The sequence below is a fragment of the Taudactylus pleione genome, unplaced genomic scaffold (genome assembly GCF_031769625.1).
Source record: "Taudactylus pleione unplaced genomic scaffold, aTauple2 ptg001607l, whole genome shotgun sequence".
In the NCBI taxonomy this organism is placed as follows: domain Eukaryota; kingdom Metazoa; phylum Chordata; class Amphibia; order Anura; family Myobatrachidae; genus Taudactylus; species Taudactylus pleione.
The window spans coordinates 2,272,734-2,296,095 of record NW_028286004.1 but is presented as its reverse complement, the minus strand read 5'-3'; the positions used below and the strand labels follow the sequence as shown (position 1 = coordinate 2,296,095).

The window sequence follows — 23,362 nt, the reverse complement described above, 5'->3', positions numbered from 1 at the left end:
CAAAAAGTGAAGGTTTTCCAGGCTGGATTGAGTGTACGAACACTGCCAACAGATGGCAATAGCCCCCCGCAGCCATGCTCCTATTAGTAAGGGTCCTGAGTGCGAAGAGGGACCCATTGAGATCCCTCTGCCTCCTCAGCATGCTCTGTGCTCATGCTTGAAGGTCACACGTGCACTTATGCTGTCAGTGTAAACTTTCATGGTTACGAACTAGCGGCAAAAGTGGGAATGTAAGGGCATGCAAGTTGGATACTTAATTGACAGGGAGCCAATGGGGCTTAATAATGAATAGGTCCCCAAATTCGGTTTGACTGTGCTACAGATCTAAAAAGGCCTATCCATTAGCAGACCTGAAAGTCGCCGAGGTGCGGTGCCCGCACTGAACGGCGTTCGCTGAACATCATTCAGTGCAGAGCCCGACCTCCTGTTTTGGAACATGGGGAACCTGACGAGTGTCGTCAGATTGACCAGCATGTTCCGTAGGCCGTCGGGGACGGCAAGGACCCAGCGCACACGAGCATCGCTGGTCCTTGCCGGCTATCCATTACCCGACTTTGTGAACAATGCAACCAAAACTGCTGGTTTTGGTCGGATTGTTCTCAAAGTCGGGTAATGGATAGGCCCCTTAACACATATTATAGATTGCTCAAATTAGAAAATGACTCCATTGCAGCAACAAACAGAGCTAAGTATATGCTGCTGCCTACAAATTGGGATCAAGAAGTAAAAAGATACCAAATGATCCAGGAGGTAGGATTTGTGATTTAATTCAGATTAGTGAATTTATTTATTATTGCCTAAAAATGATGTTTGGTACTTTTCTTCATAGTATAGACTATGGAATAAACAGTGCATGACTTTTTTGCTTCTCTTTTGATTACAAATACTTCCTCTTATGTGGTTTTAATACAGCAGTTCCCATTTTTATATCCATTATATAATCAGCTACTGTGTCAGTCTAGTACAGGCACAGGAAGAGCTGTGTCTTGGGGGTGGGGGTGGGGGGGGCTGCCTCCCTCTCTGGCTGCCTGACAGATGCAGCCTTTCTTCTATCCTCAGCCAGCCCTGTATGGCTGTAAGGAGGATTGTTCCCTCCTGTGAGCGCCTGGAGCCAGTGTAGCCCCGCCTACGGTTTCCCTCTCCCATTTCTTTTAAATCTCTCCCAGAAATCCATGGTGGTTAACAACTTCTAAATTACTGGATTTGAGAACAAAATTCTTTCTTTATGCAGTTTTCCCATTAAATCCCCCTCTAATTACATCAGACTCGTTGGTCTGTAGTGACCAGTTCTAATTTGATGAAGTAGGACTACAAACTCTCTCTTTTCTAGTCATCGGGGACTGCTGTTAATAGCGACCGAAGACATAATTCAGCAGTGATACTTGTTTAGGTGAAATGCTAAATATCCTCATCTCACTCCATCTTTAGTTGTACAATACTACCCATTGTGTTACCCCCCTTTCACGACTTTAATAAATGTTGTCTCCTTTACTGTCCCCATCTTCTCCTCAATCTAAGCACATATGTATATATTGTTCTCCATTCTTTGCAATCTCCAATAGTTACCCTAAAAGCAACCTTTTAGCTAGCTACAATAAGAACTAGATAGTCTTTCTTTTCCAAAGTGTTCTTTCAGCCTGATAAACAGATCTATTATGTCTAGAAATGAAATGATGAGGTGTGGCTATTAAATAATGAGACGTACTTACTATAATTAAACCTAAATTATAGCGTCAATTTTAACTCAGTTTCCCTTCTATGTACAGTACTCCCCTACTGCATGCACACACCGCAGCATTCTTATTTTCCGTTGGTCAAAGCCACACTGTAGCTCATTATCAGTCTCAACAGCTCCAAAAACTGCATCACAGAGAGCTGTGTGGGCTGCTGCCCTGTCCTGATGGTGAATTCTTAGTGATGATAGTGTTTTCCAGTTTATGGACTGGCGTTTTGTCTCAGGATTTTACTGGAAGATACAGGTTTCATTACAGGTAATAAGTATCTAAAAAATGTGAATCGGCTTGAATTTGTTCCAAAATGTTTGCACAAATTTTCTTTCTGCTCGGCCGTGAGAAGCCTTGGAACTATCTTCGCATAAACTTTTGTCATCTAGATGAAGATGTTAGACAAGTTTTGCCATAACAGTTTCTTTGTCGATGTTTACCATTTTTTCTATCATTCGAATTGTAAGTTAACGATCAATGTTCTCAATTTTTTCCACATTTTAATTAGTTTTTGATGTCTAAGGCCTTCCAGGACATTCATCTTCGACATCCTCACAACAATCACTTATTCTTGACATATTGACATACAATCTGCCCCGTAAGCATACGGAAAGTTTTGGTGGGCGTTTTGTTCAATTCAACTAAAAATGTTTAAAGTTAACACGTTGCTCTATTTTCGACTAAGCATTTTTACAATGCATGTGAAAAACACAATTTCTTTGAACGCTGTCTGACAGCAAACTATATGTGCAAGAAGGGTGAAACTTGCAAAACAGTTTTGGGATACCCCCAAGGTCAATGTTCCCCCACTCCCTGTTTACTCATGCAGTATGGATTATTTTTACATGTACTTCTCCACTACTCCTTCCCATGCCAAGGCCAAAGCATTTATCAATGTCTCTAGAAAGTCAACCTCTTTTACATACACTATGTCACAACATGTGATTGAGTTTTCATACAATAATACTGACAGGATGGATTTGGAAGGACATAAAGGGAACATGGCAGGGCTTCCCCAAGTCTGTCCTCAAGGCACCCTTACAGTCTAGGTTCTAAGGATATCCATGCTTGTGCACAGAAGGTGTAAACAAACTGACTGAGGTACTAATTAAGTCACCTGTGCTTAAGCATGTATATCGTGGACTGTTAAAGTGTTTGAGGATAGTGTTTGGGAATCACTGTCATTAGACCCTTGCCGGAATTAGACAGGTTGGATGCCGACAGCCGGCATTTAGACCGTCAGCATCCCGACTGCATACCATATAAAACATCATTTTTATTCAGTGTGTGTACATAGAACTATATATTTACACATTCCTGTTCACAAAATTTCCCTATCATATAAGAGATAACAGTGTGTTGTATGGGGACTTTCAACATTGCAATATATCCACATCTTAGTACATCGGTAGGGAACCAGTGGCACTCCAGCTGCTATGGTATACATTCAAGCATGCCCTGCCAGTTCTGCATGACCAAACAGGGCATGCTTGTATGTTCCGCAGCAGCTGGAGTGCCACAGATTGTCTACCACGTCTTAGTATGTGAAGAAAACATGTTCAGCAGAAATACTGTGATCTACACGAATGTCAGTAAAGTAGTACTTGTCAGGTGCACAGAAGAGGGAGTAGCTTGCTGCTATACATGTATCTTTCAGTACAAGCAATGCCTGTGCAGGGAAGACTAGAGTTGCCATAGCCAAGCATATATCACACATGGGGGGGGGGGGGTCATTCAGACCCGGTCACAAGCGCTGAGCGCTCGCAATCGGGTCGATGTTCCCCCACTGGGCATGCGCGTGTTGGAGGCGACTCCGACTTGCGCATTCACGAGACCCGGCTAGCAACGGGCGCTCCGTCGCTAGCGGTCTCGCACCAAAGGGGGCGAGCTGTTGATGGTGAGTGACAGCTCGCCCCTTTTGGGAGGCGGGCTTGGGGCGTGGCCGGCCAAACGGAGGCGTTCCCGAAGGAACGCTTGCCGTTTGGGGGCGGCCCCACTGACGACAGCAGTGATGTCAGTGGGGAGCTTCCTGCTCGATCAGAGCAGGAAGCTCCCTGGGGTTTGCAAGTGCCAAGACCCAACCTTAGGGTCTCGTCGCAAGCCCCGATGGTCTTGACCATCGCGACCATCACCCTGGTCGGTCGCTAGGGCGATCGACCAAGAGGCAGCACTACAAGATGCAAACGGCCGTCCTCATTCAGAGCGACCGCTTGCATCTAACGACCGCCTCTGAATGAGGTCCATGGTGTGCTGAGGCACTCGTAAGTAGGCAGATTACTACAGATTGCTTCTTACCTGTCCTGAGGCATTATCAATGTATCTCTCACGTGCAATATACCAACATATGCATTCTGCTCTATTCTAAGGGTCCAATCTTTGTAATGACATTTTACTGCATCTAAAAGATGAAAAGTAAAAAGATCAATATTAACACCCCTCTACCCAGTCATCTTTCCTAAAAAGATAACGTTCAGTTTCATTCCTTCCATCCTATCTCACAGTCATACTATAAGAGGTCACTAAAGCTCTTACATACCAATGATTTTCTCAACCATATCAAACATTTGCTTTTCTTCTTCCTCCAACCTGTGCCAATGATATCTCAGGAGGACCAACACTACCCAAAGAAAGAAAATACCTGGCAGGGAAAAGTAACAATACATTAAACATAAAATTAAATTGCAGTAATAATTACAAATCTCAAATCAGTCCCAACATCTCAGTATATGAGAAAGTTAAAACTATAAAGTCACAGCAATGAGTGTAAAGAATAGTACCCTGCACTTGCTAAGTGAATAGATTATTTCACATTAAATAAGAGATCACTAGAGAAGTAGAGAGCTGGTGTCGCATGGGCACTAGGGGTGCCGAGAAGTAGGTGGGTGGGGTTAGATACTGATTACCTGGACCTCTGTAAGGGCCTGGAGTGTAGACAAGATGTAACTACACCTTCCATGAGATGCGACGATCAATCCACCTGATCTGGCAGCAAGCACCGTATAGTTATTAAATGCTATACAATATTTACACAGTAAAAGAATATACACAATATATAGATTAGTAGCTTCCCTAGGGGTGGTCCTTTGTTGGTCAAAAAGAACCGAAATGTCCAAAAACAATTGATACAAAAAGGTCCCTGGGAGCGTTTAAAATACCCAAAGCATTTAGTCAATATTTTGACTTCATCAGGGTTGTTTATACTGTCCTGACATCTCCAGTTTTTTTTAGCAGCCATAGAGGATGTGTAGCTCATGTATTAACATACTGTTTTCATTATCCTGAAGACTCCAGGTTTCCAGCAGCCACAGATATATCGCAAATCTGCATAAATTAAATTTCACTGAAGGGTACAATAACATGGCATCTTTCAAATATCCTCCATAAAATGTCACAGTAGATTTAGATATTTATAATTTACATATATTAAAATAGGGATTATATATATATATATATATATATATATATATATATATATATATATATATATATATATATTAACAGTGATCATGCAGAGTGAAAAAACAAAAAAAAACAAAAACTGTGGGTCCTACTCCACAGTTTCTGGGTCCCATCACAATTTATGCTTTTAAAACTGCCCATATGCCATCAGACAAACCTACATGCCCTACGCATACTATAAATTACGGAAAAGTACATTCATGTAATATTTTTAGGACAGATAATTCTTGGAGGGACATCGACGCAGGCCCTGGCCTATTCCCTCCAAGAAGACTGGGTAGTCACTCCCCCATTTCCGGGAACGGTGACCAGGCACGCACCCCAAACACTGCAGCATGTCAATCATGCTGTGGCTTGGGGGTGACTGCGAGCGAGATTGAAAGACCCGTTCTGTGCAGACCCCTAACAATTGGAGATCTACATTCATTGGTTGATGAACATACATCTCTGAATCAGTCCCAGAGAGGGGGCTATGAGCAGGCAGCAGTTGGGACAGTGCTGGGGGTGGGGCAGATGGCAGCTTTGGCAGTACTGGGGGCAGGTAGAGCTGGGGGTTGAGGGGGGAGAGGGAGCCCTCAGTCAGTAATTAAAGCAGAACAAAAAATGTTATGGAGCATGTGTTAATGCAAACATGCTAATAGGTTCAGTCTCATGTTGTGCATCATACCAAGGTTCCCATTATAGATAGATATATTCCTCACTAGAGCTGTAATGTTGGATACTGAACAGGGTGATTACTTTTCTAAGTAGTATAATTTGCAGACAGCTCCAGACATTGAAGAGAAGGTGAGCAATGTGACAAGAGTCTGTAATGCATAATGTGCAGGTCAGGAGTCGCTGCGATAGTTGTGATACTAGCGAATGAAAGGACAGCAGGTGAGGGGTCTAAGCTCAGCAATACACACTTTAAACTTGCCATACACATGGCCGGCAACTTGATGCGAGAGCGAGACGCAGTTGTTCAGTAACTTATTGTGGCCGGGGTCTTTCCGCAGCACCTCCGGATCTGTCCTCCCATTGGGGCGGTGAGGAACTTGGTTGTCCATAAAACTTTATGGACCTACATGCACATACTTGACAACCTGTACCATGGTTTAGCCCAGCAGCACCTTGCTTTGAAGGGAGAGGGAAAGGAGATTCCAGAACCTCCCATTTTTTCAGACTCACTTTTAAAGCACCTAGTAAGGTTCTGAATACGGTACAGATTTATTTCAGCCATTTATGGATATTGTCTTTATTCGGTCTAATATATTGTATTTAAGGCCAAGAATAAAGGCCTTTTGCTTGCGATTTTAATTAAATCTATTGTGGACATACTGCACTATTTGCATTTTGTTTTTCACTTTTGGGGTCATATTGATGAACAGCTGGAAACAGTGACTGTGTGAACAACAATTGACTGACACCATTGAACTGTATATATTGTCATCCCTTTGTAGAGATCAACGGGAATTAAACATCACAAGAATTTTCATGTAGTATCGCCGCAAGTGTTATATGCACCTTTATTACTCGATTATTTCTGTGGTTTGTGGAAATCCACTGCATCTGTACTGTGGCAGCTATTCACTACTTGCGCCAGTTGTTTGCAGAAGGAAATAAGCCTGACCTCGCACACTTCAATCTACCACAGACCAATGAGTAGTCAGAGACAATGGGCCTGAATAAAGATTAGCTACTTACCCCTCAACCTTTAACCAGCTAAAAGGCTTGTTTAACACACAAAGGGAAGACTTTAATTCTAAGAGAACTAATATTACATTATATTTGTTAATAAAATGAAAACACCCCTACCAAGAACAGCCAAAAAGAGGTTAGACATTGCGGTGTAGAGTGCATTCTTCATTCGGCAAGTAATTCCTAGACGTGGTCGCGATGATTCAACACAGAAGACATCGGCCCTTTTAGTGACAGTCTCTTCGGCATCCTCACCTTTTGCCCTTACCATAGGAAAAGCACAAATCAATACCATTCAACTACTTCAGGACTAGAGGGTTTCCTCCCATTATGAAGTTCAATTTAGGTTAGGGTGTGTCAGTTTATTTTAAAATAAACTTATATACACGCTTTTTCTTTTAGGTTAAAAGCAGCTCGGAATAAAGAGGACACTGCATGGCAGATTTTTTTTTTGTGCACAAAGAATTGTCCATCAAATGTGCTCTATGTGCTTGGTAGGCTCACTGTACGTATATTGTCATAAGTAAGGGGAGATTGTCGCCATGCATCATTTTCTAAATATTTGAATCACTCACCATATACCAAGATGGCTATCACTGTTCAGCATCCAGTCTAGTGCAGCATCAAATTTCTCAGATGCATGGCCACTGACATTCTATAAAGAACACAAAGAAAACGTAAGTCGCACAATCCCAGTCATTTATAATCCCACAAACAGTTTTGGCTGGTACTTACCATCACATGTTTTCTTGCGCTGTTGATTGGGACACATTTACTGCTCAGACCAGAAGGATTTCCACACTCAAATCTGCCTAACATAAGAATTTAAGTTGACAATGCAGGATAATATTTAGCAGTTAAAAAAAAAAAAAAAAAAAAAAAAAAAGTGACCTTACCCTTAAATGTAAGAAATAAAAAGATGGTCAAGCTTAAATGACCTTCATCTGTTTTGATGCTGAACATAACAGAGGCTTACCCCTAAGCAACCTTTAAAATTAAAAAAGGTAAATTCAATGTGAGAATTCTTATTTTTGTACCCAGCCCAGGAACTGGCTCAGTAACTGCCTATAGAGTACCAGTGAGAAAGCACTATCATGTAGGGAGGGCAAAGGTTTCTGCCTATTAAGTAATCAGCATATGCAGGCGGCTTCCTAGCCAACCCTTAGTATGGGTGTATTTTATTAACTGTAGTGATATGCAGTATAGCTACTAATCCTGATTTACATTAACTGCAATTCAATAAGACAATATGGCCTTTGAAGATGCAGATCAACAGTAGTGACATCTTCTTTTATTTTGCATAGAACAGTTATTATTCATACAGTTTCCAATCCAAAATGCAGATAGACAAATACATGGAACCTACTAACACACTGTATGACGAGCACCTGCAGAGGAAATGCTCAGAAATACATTAACTCTGGTAGATTATGTATGTATTGTAACACTAGAGTATTAAACAAAATAACTTACCAGCCTCTATGGACAGAAACTCATACAATTCTGACAAGATTTGGAGGATGATTTGCTTCTCCTTGGCTTTACAAAACTGCAGTAAATAAGAAAATATATAGATGTGCTCAGGAAAATTATGGGAACATATACATAACGGCATGACTCAATTATACAGTGGACTGTTCTAAAATTTTTAAAGTAAACATTCAGAATCATATGGCAAAACAAACAGTGCAACATTTGTAAGAAATGGCTCCAGACAAATTCAGCTTTGATACTAAAGTCTTTGTAGAAATAGGTGGCAACATCCTAATTCTATTTACATAACAAACACACAGTACACTTGCAAACAGTATAAATATTAAAAAAAAACGTAATATACAGAGGAATGTGAATACATCATTGTTATAGTGTTTAGAGTTGGACAGGCAGTAATTTTCACATCTGTGCTGATAGATAAAGATTACATACCTGCCATAAAAAAAAAAGTCAATATGAAGCAAAATATATAATCTTACCGAATCGTTTCTGCCTTCACAGTCAGAGGGAAGTAATTTCACTGAAAAACAAAATATATAATGAATAATGGCTACTGCTAGACAACTACTCATGGATTGTAGCAATGATTTTTTTTATATATAATATCAGCCAAGCAGGATGTATCCGATTACTTTACATCACACTAAAGTAAAAACGAGAGCAGAAAAGAGGTGCTGAGCAAGAGATCCTTACTGCCAACATACTGCACTAATACTTCAAGCTGACATGTTTGTATGAACCAAGTAAAAGCATATTTGTAATTTAAAATAATTAACACAGCTTTATTGAAATAATGACTATAAAGCAGTGCTATTCCCTTTGTGTCTGGTACTTCCTGCTAATATGCCTTCAGCATTATTTAAAAGACCTGAAAATATTAGTAGTTTTCATTCTAGCATCCGGCACCTGTCACTATCCGTGCAGTTCCTCTATCCTGCCTGGAGTGTCACTCTGCTCTGGTGCTTCTGGCACTCAGCTGATGCAACAAACTGCTGAAATACAGCAGTTTGTGTGCTAGAAGACCCAGAGTATAGAGTGACACCCCAGACAGGAAAGAGGAACTGTATGGGTTTTTACAGGTGCAGGGTGCAAGAATGAACACTAGAGTAGTACTGAACCATTTAATGCGGCTGCACTGATCATGTTTAGTAAACAAACATTCAACTTCAGAATTGGAGATGCTATGTAAGCAGTAAAATAAGGAGGAAAGATCATCTCAATATCCAAAACACAATAGATTAACTTTTTTTTTTTTAATCTAAGCGAATATTAATTACAAAGAATTAATGGAAATTAGTATTCAATTTGGCCTGGTTATCCCTGTATAATGTTCACAAAACAAAAATATATTTTCTTTACTATACAACAAAATGTAAGCCCCTGCTAGAAAACTAGGATGGAGCATGAACTTTGCTGGCATTTTAATTTCTATACATGTTCTTCATAAGTTCTCTGCATGGATTCTTCCCTATATAGTAATCATTTGTTCCTGATCTTAAGCTCATTTCAAACAATATTTGTGCTCTAAAGCCTACATGGTATTCACCAGAGAACACAAGCTCTTATGGTCAAAAGGTTAGCAATAAAATAGATATATCAGTACTTTTAACGTCTATCTCTACTCCTTTAATCACCACATATTTACCAGAACCAGATCGCCTAATAGGGGTGAACTCAATTCTCTGCGCTGGGATGTAGCTTCCGGGTTAAGTGCCTGGAGCTATTCAATTACCCGCGTTGTAAACCTGTGACTAGTGGATTTCTGCTTCAACCTGTCTGAGGTGTGAGCAGAAATCCGTGCTAACTAGTGCTTTGGCGCAAGTCATGTATTTATTGCGTGCAGTAACAGCATCGTGCCCGAAACTTAAGTCGGATAATGCAGTGTACCGCACCTAAGCTCCAGGCATTTGTTTTGGTAAACTGAATCACCCGACTTAAGTGGCAGGCACTATGCAGTTAATTGAATGGCTCCGGGCACCCAACCGTGGAGCTATATCCCCGCACAGATAATTGAATTCTCCCCCAAAAATGAGATAAGTAACATAATAATGGACTCATTTTATTCTGACATCATTACAGCAGAACTTGCAACATTTCCACTAAAGTCACATTACTACAGGACCATTATTTGGCTGGAAATAAGCAACTTTTAAAATCAATGTGACGTAACCTTTTGATTAGTGACGCATAGGCACCTTTGTGCACCCACCGTTCATCAGTCACAGGAACTTGCCATTACCTTCTCATTCTGCACTGTAGGCAGTTACACCCATGAGCCAAAACATTATGACCACTTCCATATGAAACAATTGATCATAAGCTGACATTAGAAACTGCATTCAAGACTCACCAATGTGAGCAGTCATTAAAGGCTATCCCGTCTGGTACAAACTAACAGAAGGGCTATTGTGGCACAAATTGTTGAACATTTTTAGGATGGTGACAGAAGCAATGCGTCACAACATACAGTTAATCAAACCCTGTGTATGGGACTGCACAGTCGAAAGCGCCTACAATGGGCATGTGAGTGAATGAACTGGAACTTGAATCAATGGAGGCAATTCACTTAAGTGCAGGGTGAATAGCACCGGGAAGTTGGTTTTGGAGCTATTTAATTCAGCGCGCTGTTTAGTCCGTCTATTACAACTTAAGTTGGAGAATGACGGTTCTCGCAACTTAATCTGGGTCTGTAGTTGCAAGAACTGGCATTCTGCGACTAAAGTGCAGGAAGTGAGGCTGCTAGTGCCGCACTTAGCTGGCAAACCAGGCCACGGCCGGCACTAAACTCGGATTTCTGCTCGCACCCTCAGGAGGGTGTGAGAAGAAATCCTTTAGTCGATCTAGCACGCTGAATTCAATAGCTCTGGGAACTCCGTCCCGGCACTAACAGTGCACCTAATTGAATCGCCCTCAATGGTAGGTCTCCTGGTCCAAGGAATCCAGTTTTCTGTTGCAGCATGTGGACAGCTGGGTTCGTATGTCTCATTTACCTAGGGACGAGATGGCACGAGGATGCATTGTGGGCAAAAAACAAGTCAGTGGAAGGAGTAAGATGCTTTGGGCAATGTTCTCCTGCAGAACCCAGGGTTTGGTAATTCATTTGGACATTAATTTAATGCGTACTGCCTACTTTAACATTGTTGCGGACCAGGTAAATCCTTTCTTGGTAATTGGTATTCTCAGGTGAAAGTGGCCTGTTACAGCAGGATAATGTGTCCTGCCGCACTGTGCTTATTGTTCAAGAATATTTGAGGAACATGATTTAGAGTTTAAAGGTGCTGCCCAGATATCCCAAGACACCTTCGGAGGTCTTGTAGAGCCCATACCTCAGCAGGTCAAAGCTGTATTGGCAGCACACGGAGGAGCAACAGCATATTAGGCAGGTGCTCATAATGTTTTGGCTCATCAGTGTATACACCGATCAAGGAATCTCACATATCATCCATGTATGGTGTATGCACATTAAAAGCTGAAGTATAGTAAATACTGTAGTAGAAAACATCTCGTAAACAAACCCAAATGACCCAAAATTCGATGCAGGTATTGAATCCAGAATACTAAAGATTACAAAGAAAGGATTAAATCCACCCAGATTTCAATCATCGTGCATGTGTGGTCTTCGGATGGACACAGAAATTGCGTGACAAAGGATTCAACTTTGTGCTGAACAACTAAATGATCGGTTCTATAAATTTGGAGATATTAATACAAGTCGGTAGACATGTTTTATTATATACTACTGAAGATATTAATCTTCCATGCAAGTGCTGTGTTTTTTAATAGGATAAACCCCAATACCTGAAAGTTAGTTTTATGGGCTGCACATCTGGAATAAAGGCTAGCATTACTGCCTCACAGCAGTGAGGGGAGGACTGGTAATATAGAATATAAATAATATATGTGTTCCTCTGCAGATATTCAAATATGTATGACAATCAGTGCAAAGTCTACGGACCAGGCATTAGGGTCTTCCACCGGATGTGGAAATCAAAATAGAAACAGCCCTACCTGCCACTTGAAACAGTGCTTTTCTATGATAAACAGAATACGTGCTTCTCATGTTTTAATAGGAAATGCGTTTTACAACGTAAGGTGTTTAAATATACAATTAGGATATTTTGTATATATGTAGTCAGCTTTAATGGCAAGCAGATGCTGCTATTCTACACAAAATCAAACTCTGAAGCCATATCGTCTCACATACATCTCATCTACTGTTGACATAACCCATTTGTGTATTCCTTTTTGTGCTAACCTTTGACAGCAGATTATATTTAAAAATAAAATAAATTGGTAGATCTATTTCTGTAACTGGATTTGTGGGCAACAGTCAGTAATTGTAATACCTATAGGATGACTGAGGTTTTCAAATTACTGGCTAGTAATCAAATAAACTCCAAAAATGTAAACAATCATTTTCTCTCTTTAAAAATGCAGTATACATTTTCCATGTAACTAGTGATGTAAAATGTGAGCGATATAAAATGTGGTCTACTTCTTTAAGTATTTCTATATGGTCTGTGATACCAAGTTTTCAGCAAACAAACAAAAAACAACAATAGTAAAGAAAGAAAAGATGTACATACTGTTCTTGTATGGGGTTTCTAATTGAAAATATTTAAGTGTCTTTTTAGCTTGCTTTACCATCTATTAATACTGTATTATGGGTCCAACTTAAAACTATTGGAATCTTCACTTAGACGCAAGTAGACATCTGCTAGACCTGACTAACCAGCACTATTGAGGTTAAGAAGAAAAAAAATCTCTGAAACACCACTTTGCCCTAACCCACTTTCTGCTAGATAAATGAGGGGGTCGCAGTAATTTGCTCAGGTTAGGTAAAGGGGGTGGGTTGCATCACGCCACTGAGGTGCAGGGCTGGGAACTGAAGTTATGGGAGCAGTTTTGACAACACGCTCCCTAATAAATCTTATTCTAAATATCTAACCCTGGAGTCATGGAAAATAGTACAGCTAGGCTGGTATGAATAGGTCTTTCCAATACAACTCATCATATTTTCATGAACATTCTGATTGGTATTGAAGTTAACTGTACTGGGACTGTTATTGATGCTGGGTACACACTTAAATTACAGATATGTTGCGAGAAAGATATGCCATTCAAGCAGCTGATTTATAAGCTACACATATACTTAACCAATCAGCTGCTTGATATTTCTGGCCTGACCTCACGACTGGACAGGCATTTAAAATTGCACACCCAGGTGTGATGTCTGTCAGCGGTCCCTGCAGCCAGTGTACACGCGGTTGGTGGGTCATCCGTACACCAGGTGTACCGATATATCTGCAAGATTTACCGGCATTGGCTGTGCTGCAGAGCCGACCTGATATGTCAGAACAATATCATTTGTCCCTCTCCGGGGCCTAGACCCAACCTCCCCCCTAAGTGCCTAAACCTAACCCTCCCCCTCTCTGCACCCTAAACCTTAGCCTCCACCCTCAGTGCCTAACCCTGTACTTACAGTCGGGATGCCTGCGTTGGAATTCTGACAGGTGCTGGGATTCCGGGACCAGCATTCTAAGCGCCGGCATCCCGACTGTTGGTATTTTGACCAGATCCCATTCACAGACACCTCAGGTGTACACACCTGCCAATACACTTGCGATATACTGTTAGTCAATGGAATGAACGATATATCTATAAGTGTGTAGCCAGCTTAAGAAAATAATCAGCAGTCTATAGGCAGGAATTCAAGGGTGACGGCCACAAAGGGCCAGTCAGCACTTTGCAATCAATAACATTACTAATTTTTTTTCACTCCCTATAAAAAGTTTCACAGAAACATGATCAATGTTTGACTATTGTATTAAGTGCAGCTGAACATTATGGTGCCACATTACGCTGAAATTAATTCACCCTAATGTACAAAAGAGGAGCGTGCATGAGGCCAGACAGATATCCCTGGCAACCAGTAGCAGCTCCAGAGGTGGGGCTGCAGCGCAGTCCAAAGTTCAAATAGGGTAGCCACACCAGCTGCCAGAGAGTCCCGGATAGCGGTGGGGCAGCATTTGGAGGGGCAGTTGATGTGGCTCCCCTATTTACATTTTTTACTGCGCTAGTACCAATTCTCTGGAGCCTCCACTACTAGCAACTAAGTGTCAGCCAGCAATGTAATGTGAATATTACAGAATATTGGCTAAAGCATTTACACCTCCAACTAACTAAAAACAGCGATAATCTCCTTTATCTAGTCAGAAGATTGGAAGAAAGCACAAATTAGATTGGGTGACACATGAAGAAATCCAAAACACATAGCTACAGTTATTCAAATACCTAGCAATTACTGTTGTAATATGATTTTTTTTCCCCCCTTATACAACCCAGGTGAAATTGACCCAACAAAATTGCACATACTTGGCAGATTAAAATTGAAAGTCTGCAAAAACAATAAAATAAGAGCTATGGTAAGAACTTACCCTCGTTATGTCTATTTCTATATTTCTACGGGGTCCACAGGTAACCTTGGGGGTATAGATGATGCAGAGTCATCTGGGGACCACGCAGTTAAACTCTTCTCCCAGGATGCACTGGGGCCTACCCCTATACCCCACCCCCAGGCCGGGAGCTCCTCAGTTACGTAACAAGCCATAGGAGGAGAAAGAGGGAAGGAAGTCTGCAACACTCAAGAATTACATTCTCACACAGAAGGAGACGGAAAATCGGTGACCACAGCGAAGCCCATGTGAAGCACAGGTGCATCAGGGCGGGTGCCCTGTGGACCCTATGGACCTCGTAGAAATAAAGATAACGAGGTTAAGATCTTAGCATCTCTTATTTTCTACTTCGGGTTCCATAGGAGGTCCACAGGTAACCTTGGGGATTTCCCAAAGCAGTTATCCACAGGGGTGGGGGGACGCTCCTGTACATAAAGGAGAATCCGCCATGTGAGGGGGAGCATCCTGAGCGAAAAACTAGTGGTCTGAATAACAAACCACGTGGCCATACTACCAAGCTGTATGGCTTAAATGTAGCTTAACTACCCATTCTCTCTTGGGCAAACTAAGAAAGAATAAACAAGGAGTCTGAATTTCAGAGAGAGAACTGATAAGATCCCCATGAATCCTGGGGGTACGTCCTAAAACAAACAAGTGATCACAATAATTTCTGCATTAAAGTGAAAAATTAAAGACTACCTTAGAAAGGAACCCAGGGCAAGTTTACAACACTGCCCTGTCCCTGCGGTCAATAAACCCTTTGAAATCCACTAATCCTGTGGTTCAAATGGAGAGCCTTAGTGATCCTGGACACAAGAGGTCCACCTCTGGCAGCCCCCTCCTGTCCACTAGGAGCTGAAACACTTCCAGGTGAAGAGGCTATTCACCTGAACGTATGTTCTGATAGCTGAAGAATCTGTCTAACCATTCAGCCTCCTAGTATGAACTCCACCCCAATTTCCTGGTGGATGTTCCTATGTCAGAGTGCAAGACACCTCTGTCATTGCTACTCGGCTTTGGGTTACTAGCTAAATAAGCCACTGTTGTACCGTTGTCGGACTTCACAGACCCTCCGTGAAGTATCAGCTTCTTAAGTCTTTGTACAAAGAATGATGAGGAAACCATCTTTATGGAAAGAAAGGGCACTCCCCAGAGAGACTACCTCTCACCCAGGCATGCATGGTAGCACTGGGTGAACTTTAAAGGTCGGCCTCCCACCCTGGGCCCCCCAGAATGAGGCCCGACCCGTAAGGCAGAGGGCTTGTCATCAAGCTTGGGAGCCGGTTGCCTGGTACTCCAAGACTGCCTACCAGGCCCTGCCGCCCTTCTGGTATTAGATGGCCTGGGAAAGATCTGAGGCCTGGCTCTGTCCGAAAGTTTCAAATAGACGGAGTTCAAGTCCCCGAAGTGGTTGGAGCTGAAGGCAAACAAGCTGTTCTGGCTGTAGCCAAGTTACTGACAATTTTGTCTAACTCAGAGCCAAACAAGAGCTTCCCATCATAAGGTAAACCCTTCCATCCCTGTACGGGTTCAGCAACCGTTGTACAAGAACGGAGCCACAGGGATCGTCGAGCTGCTATGGCTGCTGTAGAAACCCTGTCATGTAGCATACCAATGTCTAAGGCTGCCTTATTTATATATTTTGTCGAATCTCGAAGATTCCCCACTAAATCCAGCTGTTCCCTGGTAGCATTAGAGGCTAAGGATTCTACCAGACCGTTAGCCCAAACCTCCATGGCTCGAGCCACCCAGCAAATAGCCATAGCTGGTCTGCACGCAGCCCCGAAAGAAAATAGGCAGATTTAAGGCAGCTCTCTATTCTTATCTGTAGGATCCTTTAGAGACAACATGGAAGGCATCGAAAGAGAAGCGCTCTTTACTAAGCATGTAATATGCGAATCCACAACCGGTGGTTTCCCATTTGGAGAAATAATTGTCAGCAAAAGGGTAAGTTGAGGCCAGATACCTCTGAGGCTGATAACGCTTCCCTGGCGTCTTCCACGCATTCTCTAAGTGATTCACTAGTTGAGAAGACAACGGGAATACATGTTCAACTGTCTTTTCTTCCATAAAATATGCATGTCTAGATTTTGGTGTGGTTGGCTCATCCTCCTCACTAATCAGGACTGATTTAACAGCTTATATTAGCCCAGTAGTATTTAAACTTGACCTAAAATTCCTGAGGAGGGGACTCAATGTCGGACTCATCAGGGAGTAGACACTCATCTGATGTTATAACCTCATATAGATTGGCCTTTGAGGGCCACCTGACCCTTTTTTTCTAGGTCTAGTGCTAGGTGCTTTAACCTGCCGCACCTCGGTCGTACCTTGTAATGTCGCAGGAACTGTATTAATCCACTGTGGGTGTAGTACCTGTGTGGGTACATATATCTGCGGCAAGACGTAGGCTGGCAAAAGACGTTCTGCCATCTTTGTCAGTACCCCTGAAACATAGTCGCCTGGCAGCGGCTGTTTTGCGGCAAGAGTCGCAGAGGAAGCTGGAGGGGTATAACACTGCATACATAACTGTTAAGAATAGGAGACCTAACCTCTGAAAACTGCTGCACATTTCTTGCAATGCAGTTTATTAGTTGTCTGTCCCCCTGAAACATAGTTTCCTGGCTGCCGCTGCTGTGCGTCAGAAGCCGCAGACAAAACCGGGGATGCATAACAACGCAGACATACCTCCTCAGAGATTCTGTCTCCTGCAAAGAAGTCTAGTAGTTGTTAGTCCCTCATAATTCTCTGGCTGCGGCTGCTGTGCTTCAGAAGCCGCAGACAAAGCTGGAGGGGCATAACACCACAAACATAATTTGTTTTAGAAACTATGTCTCCTTCCTTTAAAACGGCTGTACATTTCCTGCAAAGCAGTCTATTAGGAAGTCGAATCAATATATCACTCTCACTACCAGACATAGTGAAGAGGATTACCACTCAATAGCTGTGGTTTAAAAAGGGCCGCACCCTTGTGATTAACCACACAACACCAGTGCTTATAGCTCAAGATAGGACAAAGTACAGGGATAGCAGAAAAATCACTGACAGTTGAAAGGAGAAATTTCAGACAGACAGTGCTAGCATACAGTCACATGCAAATGCAGAATACATAATAGCTGCATTTAAATGGCACTTACTGGTCAACTATAAAGACCTTTTTTATGCATCTAATAGGACAAAAGTGCTACATACACTAACCACCTGCAGGAGGAGAGGTATGTAGGGGGAGCTGTGCTCCACACTGCCCCGAGATCTGCAACACGAGAAGCACTCGTTGGTGGAGGAGCCGGGAGGAGGAAGCTGTCACAGTTTTAGGCAGACCACAATGGAAAGACTTTCTGTACAGTGGGGAGGAGCAGCCTGTAAGACAGAGAGAAAGCAACCTCCCCTGGCTAGCGTTTAACGCCCAGGATGCTGGAGTATAACTGCAAACTCCAGCCCGCTGTCCCAGGCAGCTTAAGTGTGGACGCAGGACTCAGTGCCTGGCCACACTTACTGTCAACCTCAGGGAGTCCCCAGCCCTGGAGGAAAAAGACTGCGCATCGGCACGCACCACCACGGCGCATGTCACTTACCTGCGTCCCCGTTATCCAGCCGCAGTCTAGGGAACCTCCGAGATCTCTGCCAGCTAAAACCTCAGAGGCCCGCTGCGAAGCACGGATCAGTACCGGCGACCCAGCACCGGCGGGGTGAAGACGCAGTAGTGCGAACTTTCACTGGACTGTCTGACCCACTGCATATAATGAAGAACTTCAGGGGTGTTTGCACCAAACAGCCCCACTGTGTGTTCAGTGACAGACACTGGCCGGGCACCTAACGAAACTGAAGAGCTGCCGGCCTGGGGGCGGGGTATAGGGGAAGGCCCTGGTGCATCCTGGGAGAAGAATTTAACTGCGTGGTGCCCAGATGACCCTGCATCACCTATACCCCCAAGGTTACCTGTGGACCTCCTATGTAAAGTTCCCGCTAGGCTGTTTTAGTGGGGCGCGGCACCCTGTCCTTCTGGAGGGCAAAAAGTGCCCTGCCCTCACAGCCTGCGGGTGCCGTCTTCACCCGCGGGTCGCAGTGTCCCGCGGATGGAGAAATGTGCGGTGACCCGGTCACCGCCGGAGAATAGATGCCGGACGATCTATTCTCCCTCTCTGCAGCGCTTGGGGGCTGCCCGGCGTGTCCGTAAGTGCCGGGCACGCCCCCAAGAGTGATGAAGAGGGGGACACGTTTTATAGACACGCCCCCTTTTCAGGAGCCAAAGGTGCACTCTCTGGCTACTGCGCCCTGCCTGCCACCAGATCTAGAGTGAATACTACCTATGGAACCCGAAGTAGAAATTATATATGCTATACAGATATGTTTACCTACAACCGTGGCCAAAAGTTGAGAATGACGCAAGTATTGGTTTTCACAAAGGATGCTGCTTCAGTTTTTAAGATGGCAATTTGCATATATTCCAGAACGTCATGAAGAGTGATCAGATGGGGATACAGTCAAAATGCAGACGGCCGGCAGGCCATCCGACTAAATCCCGGGGTCTAAATACAGTTGCGGGGAGTGGTAGCACTTAGCCTTGGTTTTTAGGTTTAGAGATCCCCGGGGGACTTAGGTTTAGCACCACACTGTGAGGGTTAGATTAAGAGTCACTGGGGGGAGGGGATCGGGGGCCTAAATCCCAGTCGGGATTTTCAGCGTTCGGGCTTGTGGCATCGGGATTTAGTTAGACGGCTTCCTTGTCGTCAATTATTTCATACCCAACCCATCAGATGAATTGCAATGTCCCTCTTTCCCATGACAATGAACTTAATCCCAAAAACAACATTTCCACTGCATTCCAGCACTGCCGCATAAGGGCCAGCTGACATGTCAGTGATTCTCTCGTTAACACAGGTTGACTAGGTCAGCAGACTGGAAGCTTTAAAAAGGAGGGTGGAGCTTGAAATCATTGTTCTTCCTCTGTTAACCATGGTTACCTGCAAGGAAACATGCGGTCATCATTGCTTTGCACAAAAAGGGCTTCACAGGCAAGGTTATTGCTGCTTGTAAGATTGCACCTAAATCAACCATTTATCGGATTATCAAGAACTTCAAGGAGAGGATCAATAGTTGTGAGGAAGGCTTCAGGGCACCCAAGAACATCCAACAAACGCCAGGACAGTCTCCCAAAGTTAATTCAGCTGCGGGATCGAGGCACCAGCAGTGAAGAGCTTGCTCAGGAATGGCAGCAGGCACAGAGAGGCGAAGACTATTGGAGGATGGCCTGGCGTCAAAAAGGACATCAAAGAATCCACTTCTTTCCAAGATAAGGATCAGGGATAGACTGATATTCTGCTAAAGGTACAGGGATTGGACTGCTGAGGACTGGGATAAAGTTATTTTCCATGATGAATCTCCTTTAGATTGTTTGGAGCATCTGGAAAACCGCTTGTCCGGAGAAGAAAAGGTGAGGTCAGTCCTGTTTCATGCCAGCAGTAAAGCATCCTGAGACCATTCATGTTTGGGGTTGCTTCTCAGCCAAGGGAGTGGGCTCACTCACAAATTTGCCTAAGAACACAGCCATGAATAAAGATTTATATGCCGTCCCTGTGATGCTCTCTGCATTATATGGTAATCCCTGCTGCTCTGATTTATACGCAGTCCCTGCTATGCGCTCTGCATTATATGCATTCCCTGCTATGCTATCTGGTGGTCACTAATGCTCACTGAATTATATGGTGGTCACTACAATGCTCTCTGGGGTTGAGGTTGTGTAGTACAGACAACAATTCTTAGCCATTGAGTCTTGAGACAGTAGAGTAAGCAAGCTCTATTTATAAGTGTAGGTACCCCAGAAGAAATGCAGCAGGCACTGACATCTTAATGTAATGGGACTAAGAATGTTGTGTTCCCTCATCCTAACACTTTTCAATCTTAATGTTGACAGCTGTTTCAAAGCTAGCCAAGGATGACTACTATCTACAGGGAGGGAAAGCCTAGCTTCACCCCTAATGTTGCGCCATTCATAGACAACGCCCATGTTTAATGTACATTTCATATTGGTGTGAATGGGGAACACAATGGTGTCTTGTGCCTGCAGCAGAAACCTAACAAGAAACACACCCCCTACTTTACCACCACTCCTGAGTAGCGCATTACACCATCTGCATATCTAGCTACACCCCTGCCTGAACCTCTGTATCCAATCTACTCCACACACTACCTGCTAAGCTGAGTGGGATCCAGTCATTGATTGGAAATTAACTACATTTCTTGCTGGCTGTCGGAGTTGGGTGACTTTCGCAAACTCCTTTGATTACCAGAATGGTCCCTGCATTTTATAGCAGTCACTAGAATAGTCCCAGTATTATATACCTGTTACGAAAATGGTCCCTATATTTTATACCAGTCATTAGAAAGTCCCCTATATTGCATATCAGTAACTAGAATGGTCCCTGTATTGTAGATTGGTCACAAGAATGGTCCCTGTATTGCATATTGGTCACTAGAATGGTTCCTGCATTGTACATCCATCACTAGAGTGCTGTGTGCATTTTGTAGGGGTCACTAGAATGGTCTCTGTTTTATCAGATTTGGCTGGTACTTGTATTTGTTTATAGCTCTTTGACAATTTTCAACATTTAATGGACTATTTAAAGCACTCCCACCTTATACATACCATGCCTACAGAGGTTATCATCAGGTGTCTGTGCTTATTGCAATGCGCTGGGAGAAAAGCTGGGCCACTTCCATTTGTCTGCCCCCCAGTCCCTGCATATGTATGTACATGTAATTAGTATACGGTCATTTGTATTACATTTAGAGGCCCTTTAAGTTATTGAAACCTTTATCTTCTGAGACACTGGTTGTCAAAACAAAATGTATCTGAACAAGAATAGGTATCCTTCAGTTTTGTTGGTAGAATATACAGACAGATCACTTTCAATCGGTACTTGTGTAATTTACGGACTCATTGCAGCGAGAACCCAATGAATGTTTTAAATGGTACTTCAAGTACCAAAAGTTGTCCCCACCTAAAGAAGAAAGTTGTCCGCTCCCCAAGCTTCGGGCTCGGTGGCTCGCCACAAGGTTATATTTCCCCTCTATGACTTGGATGGTAGGGAATGATGCTGGCTGATGACGTCAGGGCCCTCTCCGTGAAGGGGATTTAGACGTTACCATGACACATAATAATGAGTGTAGGACACTTGGGTTCTCTCTGCAAGTACCCTATAATCATTTACAAGCAACTATAAGCAGCATCAGTGACGGGTGCAGGACATGGCCCAGTGTGTGCACTATACTCACAGTCACTGTCCGGCTGGCTGCTCAGGATCCCGCTCTTCACAGCCAGGATGCCGAGGAAGACCGTGAACAGCACCGCGCACAGCAACCGCAGCAGGCCGGCCAGATAGTACTCGGTGCTCCTGGCCCAGTGGGGCTTGTGCTGAGCGGCCCTCTCCCGCCTCAGGACAGGCACCCCCCTACGAGGAAGGCTGTCCGTAGTGTCCGACCTGTCCCAGCTGTAGAGGGGTCTCCCCGGCTCCTGGCTCCCTGCCCATGTGTGCGGGCTGCTGCTGCCGCCTGTGCTTCCCGGCCTCCAGCCCAGCCCGGAGCTCCCGTTATAGTCCGCAGCCCCGGTGCCCCTGTCCCTCCGCCACAACCCGCTTTGCTCCGTGTAGGAAGCCGGGGTGGTGACATCTCTCCGGGGGTACAGGACATCCTCCGCTCTGCTCCCTGCGCCCCAGCTGTTCTCCAGCGGCCGTGCCTCCCTGCCCCGGGATACCCGCTCCTCCGCCGGCCGGTGCGGCCTATGTAGGCCGGGTAATAGGTGAGATCTGTACGTCTCCCAGCGGCGCTGCTCCGGCTCCTCATCCTCCTCGTCGACTTCATCTTCTAACACTCGGCTGTCACCGCGGCGTCCCTGGTAAGTGCTCCCCCAGCCGGCGCCGTTGCGCCTCTCCCCGCTCCCTGCAGAGTCTCGGCGCCCCGCAGCTTCTCTGCGCAACTTCTCAAGTTTCTTTTCCAGGACGCCGCGTGTGCTGTCGGTGATCGGCCCGGGCCTGAAACCGAGAGATAACAGCTCACGCCTCAGCCTGTCGTCCGACATTGTCCCGTATGCTAGCATGACGTCACTTGTTCTGCGCCGCCGCGTCCGCTGCGCCATTTTGGTAGAGGAATGATTGTAGAAATGTACACGAGCGAAGCCTGCAGCGGCCATTTTTGTACAGGAAAGTGGATGGTAATGTGGACATGGTACACAGAGCAGTACGGTAGCTGTATGAAGAGTTGGGAGTAATCGAGCGCTCTCTACACAGAGCAATACGGCAGTTGCTCTCGGGCCGCCGCTGTACTACGTACAGTACAGTTCGAAAGGCTCGAAAAGTGGGAGGGGATGTCTAATCTAATGACACTTTTCATTTTAGTAAAAAAATAGGTGTCAGCAGACGTGTCTGTGAACACAATTAGAACAGGGTGTACATACAGTACGTGTTTAGGAATCAGTAACCTCAGCCTGTGCAGCAAAAACGGTTTTCAATTCTTTTCATGGGGCACATCCGATTAGGTGCGCGATGTTTTGCGATAAAA

At 44.1% G+C, this 23,362-nt stretch overlaps 1 protein-coding gene across 1 annotated transcript in view; it reads right to left on the bottom strand.

Moving 5' to 3' along the window:
* Positions 1 to 22,993, bottom strand: part of LEMD2 (LEM domain nuclear envelope protein 2) — a 30,288-nt gene extending 7,295 nt beyond the window's left edge. Inside the window, 8 exon segments of the mRNA XM_088464208.1 lie at positions 4,020 to 4,122; positions 4,261 to 4,362; positions 6,978 to 7,123; positions 7,436 to 7,515; positions 7,596 to 7,672; positions 8,334 to 8,409; positions 8,834 to 8,874; positions 22,082 to 22,993. Of these exon segments, the coding sequence (XP_088320334.1) occupies positions 4,020 to 4,122; positions 4,261 to 4,362; positions 6,978 to 7,123; positions 7,436 to 7,515; positions 7,596 to 7,672; positions 8,334 to 8,409; positions 8,834 to 8,874; positions 22,082 to 22,940 (1,484 nt within the window). The 5' untranslated portion in view covers positions 22,941 to 22,993.
* Positions 22,994 to 23,362: the final 369 nt, after the last annotated feature.